Source organism: Hemibagrus wyckioides, linkage group LG19 (genome assembly GCF_019097595.1).
Source record: "Hemibagrus wyckioides isolate EC202008001 linkage group LG19, SWU_Hwy_1.0, whole genome shotgun sequence".
In the NCBI taxonomy this organism is placed as follows: domain Eukaryota; kingdom Metazoa; phylum Chordata; class Actinopteri; order Siluriformes; family Bagridae; genus Hemibagrus; species Hemibagrus wyckioides.
Window position 1 is genome coordinate 22,736,870 of NC_080728.1, and position 13,556 is coordinate 22,750,425.

The 13,556-nt window shown below is 49.1% G+C and overlaps 1 protein-coding gene across 1 annotated transcript in view; it reads left to right on the top strand.

Annotated features, from left to right (window-relative positions):
* Positions 1–231: 231 nt before the first annotated feature.
* LOC131370088 (B-cell receptor CD22-like) overlaps positions 232–13,556 on the top strand; it is a 47,736-nt gene continuing 34,411 nt past the window's right edge. The window contains exons 1-5 of the mRNA XM_058417171.1: positions 232–331; positions 529–891; positions 1,118–1,444; positions 1,527–1,784; positions 9,006–9,263. Coding sequence (XP_058273154.1) covers positions 298–331; positions 529–891; positions 1,118–1,444; positions 1,527–1,784; positions 9,006–9,263 — 1,240 coding nt within the window. The 5' untranslated portion in view covers positions 232–297. The remainder of the gene's footprint in view (positions 332–528; positions 892–1,117; positions 1,445–1,526; positions 1,785–9,005; positions 9,264–13,556) is intronic.

Consider the following 13,556-nt stretch of genomic DNA (forward strand, 5'->3'; position numbering starts at 1 on the left):
GTGAAGAAATGAGATGAGAGGGAGAACTATTTTCACATGTGGAGCTCAGTGGAGACCAACAGCAGCTAATATAAAAGAGAGAGAGTCAATAAAAGAGGAAATAATAAAACTGATCACTGAACAAACATCAGATCTGATTATAAATGACATCAAGCACAATCTGGAACATTGACACTAAACATGATTTATTTCAGACTCAAACTGTACTTTATCAACTCATCCATGTGTGTGTGTGTGTGTGTGTGTGTGTGTGTGTGTGTTAGTCTCTTCTCCAGGTGATCTTTCCTGAACACAGAGATGAAACTCATGGTTGTTTGTTTTCTGTTTCAAGGTTTGTGTAGAATTTATATTTAATGTGTGACCTGATAATGTAAGTGTGTTAAACTCAGGCAGTAACTCAATCAGTTTGGTGTGATTCTGTAACACAACTGCAGTTTGGACTGAATATTTATTCACACTTTACAGAAACACTGTGTGTGTGTCACTGTAGTAATGATCATGTGTGTGTGTGTGTGTGTGTGTTTACAGCTGTGTTGTGTAGAGAATTCTCCATCACTCTACCAGAGAGTGTAGAAGCTCTGAGAGGACTCTGTGTTCTCATACCCTGCAGATTTCAGATTGAAGAACAATACGATAAAGACCTCCAGAGAGATTCTACAGGAATCTGGTTATTAAACGGCACTGATGGTAACAGTAATAAAGTCTTTAACTCTAAAGTAACTACAGAGAACAAGATTGAAGGTGAAATTATAGGAGATCTCCTCATGAAGAACTGCACCACCATCTTCTACAACATCAGTGAGAGAGACAGAGGAAAATATTACTTTAGATTAGAGGCTACTGGATCTCTAAAATACACTTATAGATCACCAGTATCTCTAAGAGTGCGAGGTGAGAGCTGCAGCAGTGTGTGTGTGTGTATGTGTGCTTCTGCGTGTGTTTGTGTGTGCGTGTGTGTGTGTGTGTGTGTGTGTGTGTGTTTGTGTGTTTGTGCGTCTGTGTGTGTGTGTGTATGTGTGTGTGTGTGTGTGTGTACAGTGTAACTGTAATTACACTAATGATCCACTGGAACACATTTAAAACTCATCTCTAATGTGATACTGTGTGTTTATCTCAGACTCTCCAATCAGACCCTCAATAACACTGTATAAGGAGGATCAGGGGGAGGTGGAGGACCAGAATGAGGTGGTGGAGGGAACTTCAGTGAGACTCATTTGCTCTGCTCCATCTGCTCCATGTCTCTTAAATCCTCCCACTTTTACATGGAACTTCCTGCCTGAGGAGAGAAGACAGGAGCAGAACCACAACACCAGCTTCAGCTCCTCTCAGCTGAACTTCAACGCTACTCACCTGCATCATGGACTCACTTTCACCTGCACCACCACCTACCAGCTCCAGAACCAGAACAAATCAGCACAGAGCTCTCGTACTCTACATGTTCTGTGTAAGTGTTACTTCATCAATTCACATTCAGTACACTTTAAATGATTTATAGAGTCTCCTAAATCCTGTTCCTCCTCCTTCAGATGGTCCTAGAAACACATCAGTATCAGTGTCTCCATCTGCTTCAGTGCTTTTGGGCAGTTCAGTGTCTCTGAGTTGCAGCAGTGATGCAAACCCAGCAGTGCTGAACTACATCTGGTACAGAGAGAACGGAGAGCAGATAGGAACCGGAAACCATCTCACCATCAACACCACTGATTCTACACACAGAGGTTTATACTACTGTAGAGCTCAAAACCAGCACGGAGATCACAACTCATCTGTGGTCCTGGATCTTCAGTGTGAGTACAATGCTGGAGCTTTGCTAATGCTACGTCACATGGCTTATACTATCATGGGCCAAGCAGTAGATTCAAGATTCAAGAAGCTTTATTGTCATTTCAACCACATATAGCTGATGCAGTACAGAGTGAAATGAAACAGCGTTTCTCCAGGACCTGGTGCTACATAAACATACAACAACAAAGTTCAACACAAAACAACAAACACCACCACAGAGCTAGGACAGAAATTTGTCTCAGCCACATAAAGTGCACAGTGTGCAGCTAGGTGCAAACAGAGCATAGACAAGACAGTGCAAAAGACAATAAATACAAGAAAGACAACACAAAAGAACACAGGACACTTAGCGCCGACAAGAAAGAAAAGAACATGTGTACTGGAATGTAAGTGAAATAAGATAAGATAAAGTGAAATGATGTAAAAAAAAGTATTGTGCAAAAAAAATTGTGCAAAAATACACAGCAGCGGTTGAGGTAGTGCAAATAGAATAAACATAAATATAACTATAGCAGCAGATGACAGGTAGAGGTAGTGCAGTAAGTATGAACAATATAAATTATGTGTGTGTGTGTGTGTGTGTGTGTGTGTGTCCACACAGTCAAGAGAGAGTGTGTGTATCTGTTTGTGAGAGAGACAGAGAGTTAATATACAGTTCAGTACTGAGTGAGAGTGTGTGTGTGTGTGTGTCTGTGTGTGTGTGTGTGTGTGTGTGTGAGAGTGTAGAACAGTTCAGTCCTGAGTGTTGAGGAGCCTGATGGCTTGAGGAAAGAAACTGTTACACAGTCTGGTTGTGAGGCCCGAATGCTCCGGTACCTCTTTCCAGATGGCAGGAGGGTGAAGAGTGTGTGTGAGGGGTGTGTGGGGTGTGTAAGAGTGTGTGTGAGGGGTGTGTGGGGTGTGTAAGAGTGTGTGTGTGGGGTGTGTGAGGGGTGTGTAAGAGTGTGTGTGAGGGGTGTGTGGGGTGTGTAAGAGTGTGTGTGAGGGGTGTGTGGGGTGTGTAAGAGTGTGTGTGAGGGGTGTGTGGGGTGTGTAAGAGTGTGTGTGAGGGGTGTGTGGGGTGTGTAAGAGTGTGTGTGAGGGGTGTGTGGGGTGTGTAAGAGTGTGTGTGAGGGATGTGTGGGGTGTGTAAGAGTGTGTGTGTGGGGTGTGTAAGAGTGTGTGTGAGGGGTGTGTGGCGTGTGTAGGAGTGTGTGTGAGGGGTGTGCGGGATGTGTAAGAGTGTGTGTGAGGGGTGTGTGGGGTGTGTAAGAGTGTGTGTGAGGGGTGTGTGGGGTGTGTAAGAGTGTGTGTGAGGGGTGTGTGGGGTGTGTAAGAGTGTGTGTGAGGGGTGTGAGAAGTGTGGGGTGTGTAAGAGTGTGTGTGTGGGGTGTGTGGGGTGTGTAAGAGTGTGTGTGGGGGGTGTGAGGGGTGTGTAAGAGTGTGTGTGAGGGGTGTGTGGGGTGTGTAAGAGTGCGTGTGAGGGGTGTGAGGGGTGTGTAAGAGTGTGTGTGAGGGGTGTGTGGGGTGTGTAAGAGTGTGTGTGAGGGGTGTGTAAGAGTGTGTGTGAGGGGTGTGTGGGGTGTGTAAGAGTGTGTGTGAGGGGTGTGTGGGGTGTGTAAGAGTGTGTGTGAGGGGTGTGTGGGGTGTGTAAGAGTGTGTGTGTGGGGTGTGTAAGAGTGTGTGTGAGGGGTGTGTAAGAGTGTGTATGAGGGGTGTGTGGGGTGTGTAAGAGTTTGTGTGAGGGGTGTGTGGGGTGTGTAAGAGTGTGTGTGAGGGGTGTGTGAGGGGTGTGTAAGAGTGTGTGTGAGGGGTGTGTGGGGTGTGTAAGAGTGTGTGTGAGGGGTGTGTGGGGTGTGTAAGAGTGTGTGTGTGGGGTGTGTGGGGTATGTAAGAGTGTGTGTGAGGGGTGTGAGGGGTGTGTAAGAGTGTGTGTGAGGGGTGTGTGGGGTGGGTAAGAGTGTGTGTGAGGGGTCTGAGGGGTGTGTAAGAGTGTGTGTGAGGGGTGTGTGGGGTGTGTAAGAGTGTGTGTGAGGGGTGTGTAAGAGTGTGTGTGAGGGGTGTGTGGGGTGTGTGGGGTGTGTAAGAGTGTGTGTGAGGGGTGTGTGAGGGGTGTGTAAGAGTGTGTGTGAGGGGTGTGTGAGGGGTGTGTAAGAGTGTGTGTGAGGGGTGTGTAAGAGTGTGTGTGAGGGGTGTGTGGGGTGTGTAAGAGTGTGTGTGTGGGGTGTGTAAGAGTGTGTGTGAGGGGTGTGTAAGAGTGTGTATGAGGGGTGTGTGGGGTGTGTAAGAGTGTGTGTGAGGGGTGTGTGGGGTGTGTAAGAGTGTGTGTGAGGGGTGTGTGAGGGGTGTGTAAGAGTGTGTGTGAGGGGTGTGTGGGGTGTGTAAGAGTGTGTGTGAGGGGTGTGTTAGAGTGTGTGTGAGGGGTGTGTGGGGTGTGTGGGGTGTGTAAGAGTGTGTGTGTAAGAGTGTGTGTGAGGGGTGTGTGGGGTGTGTAAGAGTGTGTGTGAGGGGTATGAGGGGTGTGTGGGGTGTGTAAGAGTGTGTGTGAGGGGTGTGTAAGAGTGTGTGTGAGGGGAGTGTAAGAGTGTGTGTGGGGTGTGTAAGAGTGTGTGTGAGGGGTGTGTGGGGTGTGTAAGAGTGTGTGTGAGGGGTGTGTGGGGTTTGTAAGAGTGTGTGTGAGGGGTGTGTGGGGTGTGTAAGAGTGTGTGTGAGGGGTGTGTGGGGTGTGTAAGAGTGTGTGTGTGGGGTGTGAGGGGTGTGTAAGAGTGTGTGTGAGGGGTGTGAGGGGTGTGTAAGAGTGTGTGTGAGGGGTGTGTGGGGTGTGTAAGAGTGTGTGTGAGGGGTGTGTGGGGTGTGTAAGAGTGTGTGTGAGGGGTGTGTGGGGTGTGTAAGAGTGTGTGTGAGGGGTGTGAGGGGTGTGTAAGAGTGTGTGTGAGGGGTGTGAGGGGTGTGTAAGAGTGTGTGTGAGGGGTGTGTGGGGTGTGTAAGAGTGTGTGTGAGGGGTGTGTAAGAGTGTGTGTGAGTGGTGTGTGGGGTGTGTAAGAGTGTGTGTGAGGGGTGTGTGGGGTGTGTAAGAGTGTGTGTGAGGGGTGTGTGGGGTGTGTAAGAGTGTGTGTGAGGGGTGTGTGGGGTGTGTAAGAGTGTGTGTGAGGGGTGTGTGTGTGGGGTGTGTAAGAGTGTGTGTGAGGGGTGTGTGTGTGGGGTGTGTAAGAGTGTGTGTGTGGGGTGTGTGAGGGGTGTGTGAGGGGTGTGTGTGTGGGGTGTGTTAGAGTGTGTGTGAGGGGTGTGTGGGGTGTGTAAGAGTGTGTGTGAGGGGTGTGTGGGGTGTGTAAGAGTGTGTGTGAGGGGTGTGTGTGGGGTGTGTTAGAGTGTGTGTGAGGGGTGTGTGTGTGGGGTGTGTTAGAGTGTGTGTGAGGGGTGTGTGGGGTGTGTAAGAGTGTGTGTGAGGGGTGTGTAAGAGTGTGTGTGAGGGGTGTGTGGGGTGTGTAAGAGTGTGTGTGAGGGGTGTGTGGAGTGTGTAAGAGTGTGTCTCAGGGGTGGGTGGGGTGTGTAAGAGTGTGTGTGAGGGGTGTGTAAGAGTGTGTGTGAGGGGCGTGTGGTGTGTGTAAGAGTGTGTGTGAGGAGTGTGTGGGGTGGGAAAGTGTGTGTGTGAGGGGTGTGTGGGGTGTGTGGGGTGTGTAAGAGTGTGTGAGGGGTGTGTGGGGTGTGTAAGAGTGTGTGTGAGGGGTGTGTGGGGTGTGTAAGAGTGTGTGTGAGGGGTGTGTGGGGTGTGTAAGAGTGTGTGTGAGGGGTGTGTGGGGTGTGTAAGAGTGTGTGTGAGGGGTGTGTAAGAGTGTGTGTGAGGGGTGTGTGGGGTGTGTAAGAGTGTGTGTGAGGGGTGTGTGGGGTGTGTAAGAGTGTGTGTGAGGGGTGTGTAAGAGTGTGTGTGAGGGGTGTGTGGGGTGTGTAAGAGTGTGTGTGAGGGGTGTGTGGGGTGTGTAAGAGTGTGTGTGAGGGGTGTGTGGGGTGTGTAAAAGTGTGTGTGAGGGGTGTGTGGGGTGTGTAAGAGTGTGTGTGAGGGGTGTGTAAGAGTGTGTGTGAGGGGTGTGTGGGGTGTGTAAGAGTGTGTGTGAGGGGTGTGTGGGGTGTGTAAGAGTGTGTGTGAGGGGTGTGTGGGTGTGTTAGAGTGTGTGTGAGGGGTGTGTAAGAGTGTGTGTGAGGGGTGTGTGGGGTGTGTAAGAGTGTGTGTGAGGGGTGTGTGGGGTGTGTAAGAGTGTGTGTGAGGGGTGTGTGGGGTGTGTAAGAGTGTGTGTGAGGGGTGTGTGGGGTGTGTAAGAGTGTGTGTGAGGGGTGTGTAAGAGTGTGTGTGAGGGGTGTGTAAGAGTGTGTGTGAGGGGTGTGTGGGGTGTGTAAGAGTGTGTGTGAGGGGTGTGTAAGAGTGTGTGTGAGTGGTGTGTGGGGTGTGTAAGAGTGTGTGTGAGGGGTGTGTGGGGTGTGTAAGAGTGTGTGTGAGGGGTGTGTGGGGTGTGTAAGAGTGTGTGTGAGGGGTGTGTGTGTGGGGTGTGTTAGAGTGTGTGTGAGGGGTGTGTGGGGTGTGTAAGAGTGTGTGTGAGGGGTGTGTAAGAGTGTGTGTGAGGGGTGTGTGGGGTGTGTAAGAGTGTGTGTGAGGGGTGTGTGGGGTGTGTAAGAGTGTGTGTGAGGGGTGTGTGGGGTGTGTAAGAGTGTGTGTGAGGGGTGTGTGGGGTGTGTAAGAGTGTGTGTGAGGGGTGTGTAAGAGTGTGTGTGAGGGGTGTGAGGGGTGTGTAAGAGTGTGTGTGAGGGGTGTGTGGGGTGTGTAAGAGTGTGTGTGAGGGGTGTGTAAGAGTGTGTGTGAGGGGTGTGTAAGAGTGTGTGTGAGGGGTGTGAGGGGTGTGTAAGAGTGTGTGTGAGGGGTGTGTGGGGTGTGTAAGAGTGTGTGTGAGGGGTGTGTAAGAGTGTGTGTGAGTGGTGTGTGGGGTGTGTAAGAGTGTGTGTGAGGGGTGTGTGGGGTGTGTAAGAGTGTGTGTGAGGGGTGTGTGGGGTGTGTAAGAGTGTGTGTGAGGGGTGTGTGTGTGGGGTGTGTAAGAGTGTGTGTGAGGGGTGTGTGGGGTGTGTAAGAGTGTGTGTGAGGGGTGTGTGGGGTGTGTTAGAGTGTGTGTGAGGGGTGTGTGTCTGTCCTCACTATCCCCTGAAGGGTCTTGTGATCTGAGACGGTGCAGTTCCCAAACCAGGCAGTGATGCAGCTGCTCAGGACGCTCTCCATGGTCCCTCTGTAGAACACAGTCAGGATGGGGGGAGGGAGATGGGCTTTCCTCAGCCTCCTCAGGAAGTAGAGGCGCTGCTGGGCTTTCTTGGTGATGGAGCTGGTGTTGAGTGACCAGGTGAAGTTCTCCGCCAGATGGACACCAAGGAATTTGGTGCTCTTGATGATCTCCACCGAGGATCCGTCGATGGACAGTGGAGAATGGTCACTCTGTGCTCTCCTGAAGTCAACAACCATCTCTTTGGTCTTGTCGACGTTCAGAGACAGGTTGTTGGCTCTGCACCAGGCTGTTAGATGTTGCACCTCCTCTCTGTATGCTGACTCGTCGTTCTTGCTGATGAGACCCACCACGGTCGTAAGAAGGAATCTAGGAATCTCAAACATTTTTCTCTCAGCCATATCCTGTGGTCTTAGCCACAGTATGTAGAATTCGAGTCGTGTTCTGGGCTTTATTTTACTTTATTCTAATATGAGACTTGCCAACTGAAACACTGCCAAATGCTATCAAAATAAACATTCAGTCTTGTGCAGGTAATCAGCACTGACACATGGCACCTGTGCACACTGCTATTTAAACCCCAGTGTTTTTTCAGTCAGCATGTGGACATAGTCTGTGCCATGTATCAGAGTGGTAATCTCTCTGAGAGGTAATTTCCTATTCCACCTGATTTTCCTCAGTTCAGGATTTAGAGTTTTATTGAGATTTAGGCCAAGAGTTAGGACTCTTCCCTCAAAAATCTATTTTGTTACTTTTTTGTCTTCTTAGCTGTACAGACAATGGCCCAGGTAATAGCACCCAATCCAGCCTTACAGAGTCAGTGACTCCCACAGTTGCTGAGACGTGCTTGCCCCGCCCCCATCATGGTCCTATGCTGGACAACCAAAGGGCTGCAACCCATTCATTCTGCAATGCTTCCCTGTGTTTGAAATGCAGACTTCCCAGTTTTCTTCAGATAGGGTAAAGATAGCGTAAATGATTGCCCTTTTAACGGGTAGAGCTCTGGGTTACAGGAGTCTGCCAGAACCACCGGCAAGACCACCCTGGGATTGATTCATTCATTGCAGCACTGTGGAGCACTTTTACCAATCTGTTGGGAGGGGTCTGCTTCATTACTCCTCTGGATGTGCCAGGGTGCCTGCTCAGTAGCTAATTATACCATTGATTTTCGAATCATGCCAGCTTGCTCAGGCTGGAACAACCAGGCTCTCTAGATGGCTTATGTGCAGAGTTTCTCTGAGGAGATGAAGGACGAGTTGGCTGCTCATAACCCTTCCAAGGATATAGAGGCCCTGTATATCCTTGCTATCTGCCTTATAACTGCCTTCAAGAGCGGTGATTAGAGCACCAGGCAAATATGGCAGTCCAACACGGACGTGCCTACAAGAGAAACTTCTCCAGAACCTATTCATCAAGGTGCTGTGGGATTACCATCACTCAGACTCTGTGTACAATATTGAATTGCATTTCTCTAAATCTGTTGTAAACTGAAATATTTGAGGGTGAGCAATAATATCTTCCCAAACCTTTTCCTCAGTGTTGTACTTCAGGTTCTTACTCCATGTCTTGCAGTGAACTCAGATCAACTGTTTCATGTTAATTCATCACAGAGTAAAATCTGGATAAGATATGTTAAACTTGACCATTCTTAAGGAAGAATCTTTCCAAAAAGAAATCAGAATCAGGTGAAGGCAACCATGTCTGGTCAAAAAATTATTTCATAACTTAAATTGCAACTAATGCTAACATATATGTTTAAGCCAATGCTGTAGTTCTGAAATATCTTAATAATAATAATAATAATAATAATAATAATAATAATAATAATAATAATAAATCACTTACTGTATAGTATACAAAAACAAACAAATAAAAAATCATTTGGAAATATTTTGGAAAAAGTTCAAACAAGGGCTCAAAGGTTAGATTATATTGAAATATTCCATCACACCTTTATCTCACAGCTTCCTGTTCCTCCTCCTTCAGATGGTCCTAGAAACACATCAGTATCAGTGTCTCCATCTGCTTCAGTGCTTTTGGGCAGTTCAGTGTCTCTGAGTTGCAGCAGTGATGCAAACCCAGCAGTGCTGAACTACACCTGGTACAGAGAGAACGGAGAGCAGATAGGAACCGGAAACCATCTCACCATCAACACCACTGATTCTACACACAGAGGTTTATACTACTGTAGAGCTCAAAACCAGCACGGAGATCACAACTCATCTGTGGTCCTGGATCTTCAGTGTGAGTACAATGCTGGAGCTTTGCTAATGCTACGTCACATGGCTTATACTATCATGGGCCAAGCAGTAGATTCAAAATTCAAGAAGCTTTATTGTCATTTCAACCACATATAGCTGATGCAGTACAGAGTGAAATGAAACAGCGTTTCTCCAGGACCTGGTGCTACATAAACATACAACAACAAAGTTCAACATAAAAAACACCACCACAGAGCTAGGACAGAAGTTTGTCTTAGCCACATAAAGTGCACAGTGTGCAGCTAGGTGCAAACAGAGCATAGACAAGACAGTGCAAAAGACAATAAATACAAGAAAGACAACACAAAAGAACACAGGACACTTAGCGCCGAAAAAGAAAGAAAAGAACATGTGTACTGGAATGTAAGTGAAATAAGATAAGATAAAGTGAAATGATGTAAAAAAAAAAAAAAAAAAAAAAGTATTGTGCAAAAAAAATTATGCAAAAATACACAGCAGCGGTTGAGGTAGTGCAAATAGAATAAACATAAATATAACTATAGCAGCGGATGACAGGTAGAGGTAGTGCAGTAAGTATGAACAATATAAATTAAGTGTGTGTGTGTGTGTGTGTGTGTGTGTGCGTCCACACAGTCAAGAGAGAGTGTGTGTGTATCTGTGTGTGAGAGAGACAGAGAGTTAATATACAGTTCAGTCCTGAGTGAGAGAGTGTGTGTGTGTGTGTGTGAGAGAGAGAGTGTAGAACAGTTCAGTCCAGATTGTTGTGGAGCCTGATGGCTTGAGGAAAGAAATTGTTACACAGTCTGGTTGTGAGGCCCGAATGCTCTGGTACCTCTTTCCAGATGGCAGGAGGGTGAAGAGTGTGTGTGAGGGGTGTGTGGGGTGTGTAAGAGTGTGTGTGAGGGGTGTGTGGGGTGTGTAAGAGTGTGTGAGGGGTGTGTGGGGTGTGTAAGAGTGTGTGTGAGGGGTGTGTGGGGTGTGTAAGAGTGTGTGTGAGGGGTGTGTGGGGTGTGTAAGAGTGTGTGTGAGGGGTGTGTAAGAGTGTGTGTGAGGGGTGTGTGGGGTGTGTAAGAGTGTGTGTGGGGGGTGGGGGGGGTGTGAAACAGTGTGTGTGAGGGGTGGGTGGGGTGTGTAAGAGTGTGTGTGAGGGGTGTGTAAGAGTGTGTGTGAGGGGTGTGTGGGGTGTGTAAGAGTGTGTGTGCGGGGTGTGTGGGGTGGGTAAGTGTGTGTGTGAGGGGTGTGTGGGGTGTGTGGGGTGTGTAAGAGTGTGTGAGGGGTGTGTGGGGTGTGTAAGAGTGTGTGTGAGGGGTGTGTGGGGTGTGTAAGAGTGTGTGTGAGGGGTGTGTGGGGTGTGTAAGAGTGTGTGTGAGGGGTGTGTGGGGTGTGTAAGAGTGTGTGTGAGGGGTGTGTGTGGTGTGTAAGAGTGTGTGTGAGGGGTGTGTGGGGTGTGTAAGAGTGTGTGTGAAGGGTGTGTGTGGTGTGTAAGAGTGTGTGTGAGGGGTGTGTAAGAGTGTGTGTGAGGGGTGTGTGGGGTGTGTAAGAGTGTGTGTGAGGGGTGTGTGGGGTGTGTAAGAGTGTGTGTGAGGGGTGTGTAAGAGTGTGTGTGAGGGGTGTGTGGGGTGTGTAAGAGTGTGTGTGAGGGGTGTGTGGGGTGTGTAAGAGTGTGTGTGAGGGGTGTGTGGGGTGTGTAAAAGTGTGTGTGAGGGGTGTGTGGGGTGTGTAAGAGTGTGTGTGAGGGGTGTGAGGGGTGTGTAAGAGTGTGTGTGAGGGGTGTGTGGGGTGTGTAAGAGTGTGTGTGAGGGGTGTGTAAGAGTGTGTGTGAGGGGTGTGTGGGGTGTGTTAGAGTGTGTGTGAGGGGTGTGTAAGAGTGTGTGTGAGGGGTGTGTGGGGTGTGTAAGAGTGTGTGTGAGGGGTGTGTGGGGGTGTGTAAGAGTGTGTGTGAGGGGTGTGTGGGGTGTGTAAGAGTGTGTGTGAGGGGTGTGTGGGGTGTGTAAGAGTGTGTGTGAGGGGTGTGTAAGAGTGTGTGTGAGGGGTGTGTAAGAGTGTGTGTGAGGGGTGTGTGGGGTGTGTAAGAGTGTGTGTGAGGGGTGTGTAAGAGTGTGTGTGAGTGGTGTGTGGGGTGTGTAAGAGTGTGTGTGAGGGGTGTGTGGGGTGTGTAAGAGTGTGTGTGAGGGGTGTGTGGGGTGTGTAAGAGTGTGTGTGAGGGGTGTGTGGGGTGTGTAAGTGTGTGTGTGAGGGGTGTGTGGGGTGTGTTAGAGTGTGTGTGAGGGGTGTGTAAGAGTGTGTGTGAGGGGTGTGTGGGATGTGTAAGAGTGTGTGTGAGGGGTGTGTGGGGGTGTGTAAGAGTGTGTGTGAGGGGTGTGTGGGGTGTGTAAGAGTGTTGGTGAGGGGTGTGTGGGGTGTGTAAGAGTGTGTGTGAGGGGTGTGTAAGAGTGTGTGTGAGGGGTGTGAGGGGTGTTTAAGAGTGTGTGTGAGGGGTGTGTGGGGTGTGTAAGAGTGTGTGTGAGGGGGGTGTAAGAGTGTGTGTGAGTGGTGTGTGGGGTGTGTAAGAGAGTGTGTGAGGGGTGTGGGGGGTGTGTAAGAGTGTGTGTGAGGGGTGTGTGGGGTGTGTAAGAGTGTGTGTGAGGGGTGTGTGGGGTGTGTAAGAGTGTGTGTGAGGGGTGTGTAAGAGTGTGTGTGAGGGGTGTGTGGGGTGTGTAAGAGTGTGTGTGAGGGGTGTGTGGGGTGTGTAAGAGTGTGTGTGGGGGGGGTGTATGGGGGGTGTGTAAGAGTGTGTGTGGGGGGTGTGTGGGGTGTGTAAGAGTGTGTGTGAGGGGTGTGTGGGGTGTGTTAGAGTGTGTGTGAGGGGTGTGTGTCTGTCCTCACTATCCCCTGAAGGGTCTTGTGATCTGAGACGGTGCAGTTCCCAAACCAGGCAGTGATGCAGCTGCTCAGGACGCTCTCCATGGTCCCTCTGTAGAACACAGTCAGGATGGGGGGAGGGAGATGGGCTTTCCTCAGCCTCCTCAGGAAGTAGAGGCGCTGCTGGGCTTTCTTGGTGATGGAGCTGGTGTTGAGTGACCAGGTGAAGTTCTCCGCCAGATGGACACCAAGGAATTTGGTGCTCTTGATGATCTCCACCGAGGATCCGTCGATGGACAGTGGAGAATGGTCACTCTGTGCTCTCCTGAAGTCAACAACCATCTCTTTGGTCTTGTCGACGTTCAGAGACAGGTTGTTGGCTCTGCACCAGGCTGTTAGATGTTGCACCTCCTCTCTGTATGCTGACTCGTCGTTCTTGCTGATGAGACCCACCACGGTCGTAAGAAGGAATCTAGGAATCTCAAACATTTTTCTCTCAGCCATATCCTGTGGTCTTAGCCACAGTATGTAGAATTCGAGTCGTGTTCTGGGCTTTATTTTACTTTATTCTAATATGAGACTTGCCAACTGAAACACTGCCAAATGCTATCAAAATAAACATTCAGTCTTGTGCAGGTAATCAGCACTGACACATGGCACCTGTGCACACTGCTATTTAAACCCCAGTGTTTTTTCAGTCAGCATGTGGACATAGTCTGTGCCATGTATCAGAGTGGTAATCTCTCTGAGAGGTAATTTCCTATTCCACCTGATTTTCCTCAGTTCAGGATTTAGAGTTTTATTGAGATTTAGGCCAAGAGTTAGGACTCTTCCCTCAAAAATCTATTTTGTTACTTTTTTGTCTTCTTAGCTGTACAGACAATGGCCCAGGTAATAGCACCCAATCCAGCCTTACAGAGTCAGTGACTCCCACAGTTGCTGAGACGTGCTTGCCCCGCCCCCATCATGGTCCTATGCTGGACAACCAAAGGGCTGCAACCCATTCATTCTGCAATGCTTCCCTGTGTTTGAAATGCAGACTTCCCAGTTTTCTTCAGATAGGGTAAAGATAGCGTAAATGATTGCCCTTTTAACGGGTAGAGCTCTGGGTTACAGGAGTCTGCCAGAACCACCGGCAAGACCACCCTGGGATTGATTCATTCATTGCAGCACTGTGGAGCACTTTTACCAATCTGTTGGGAGGGGTCTGCTTCATTACTCCTCTGGATGTGCCAGGGTGCCTGCTCAGTAGCTAATTATACCATTGATTTTCGAATCATGCCAGCTTGCTCAGGCTGGAACAACCAGGCTCTCTAGATGGCTTATGTGCAGAGTTTCTCTGAGGAGATGAAGGACGAGTTGGCTGCTCATAACCCTTCCAAGGATATAGAGGCCCTGTATATCCTTGCTATCTGCCTTATAACTGCCTTCAAGAGCGGTGATTAGAGCACCAGGCAAATATGGCAGTCCAACA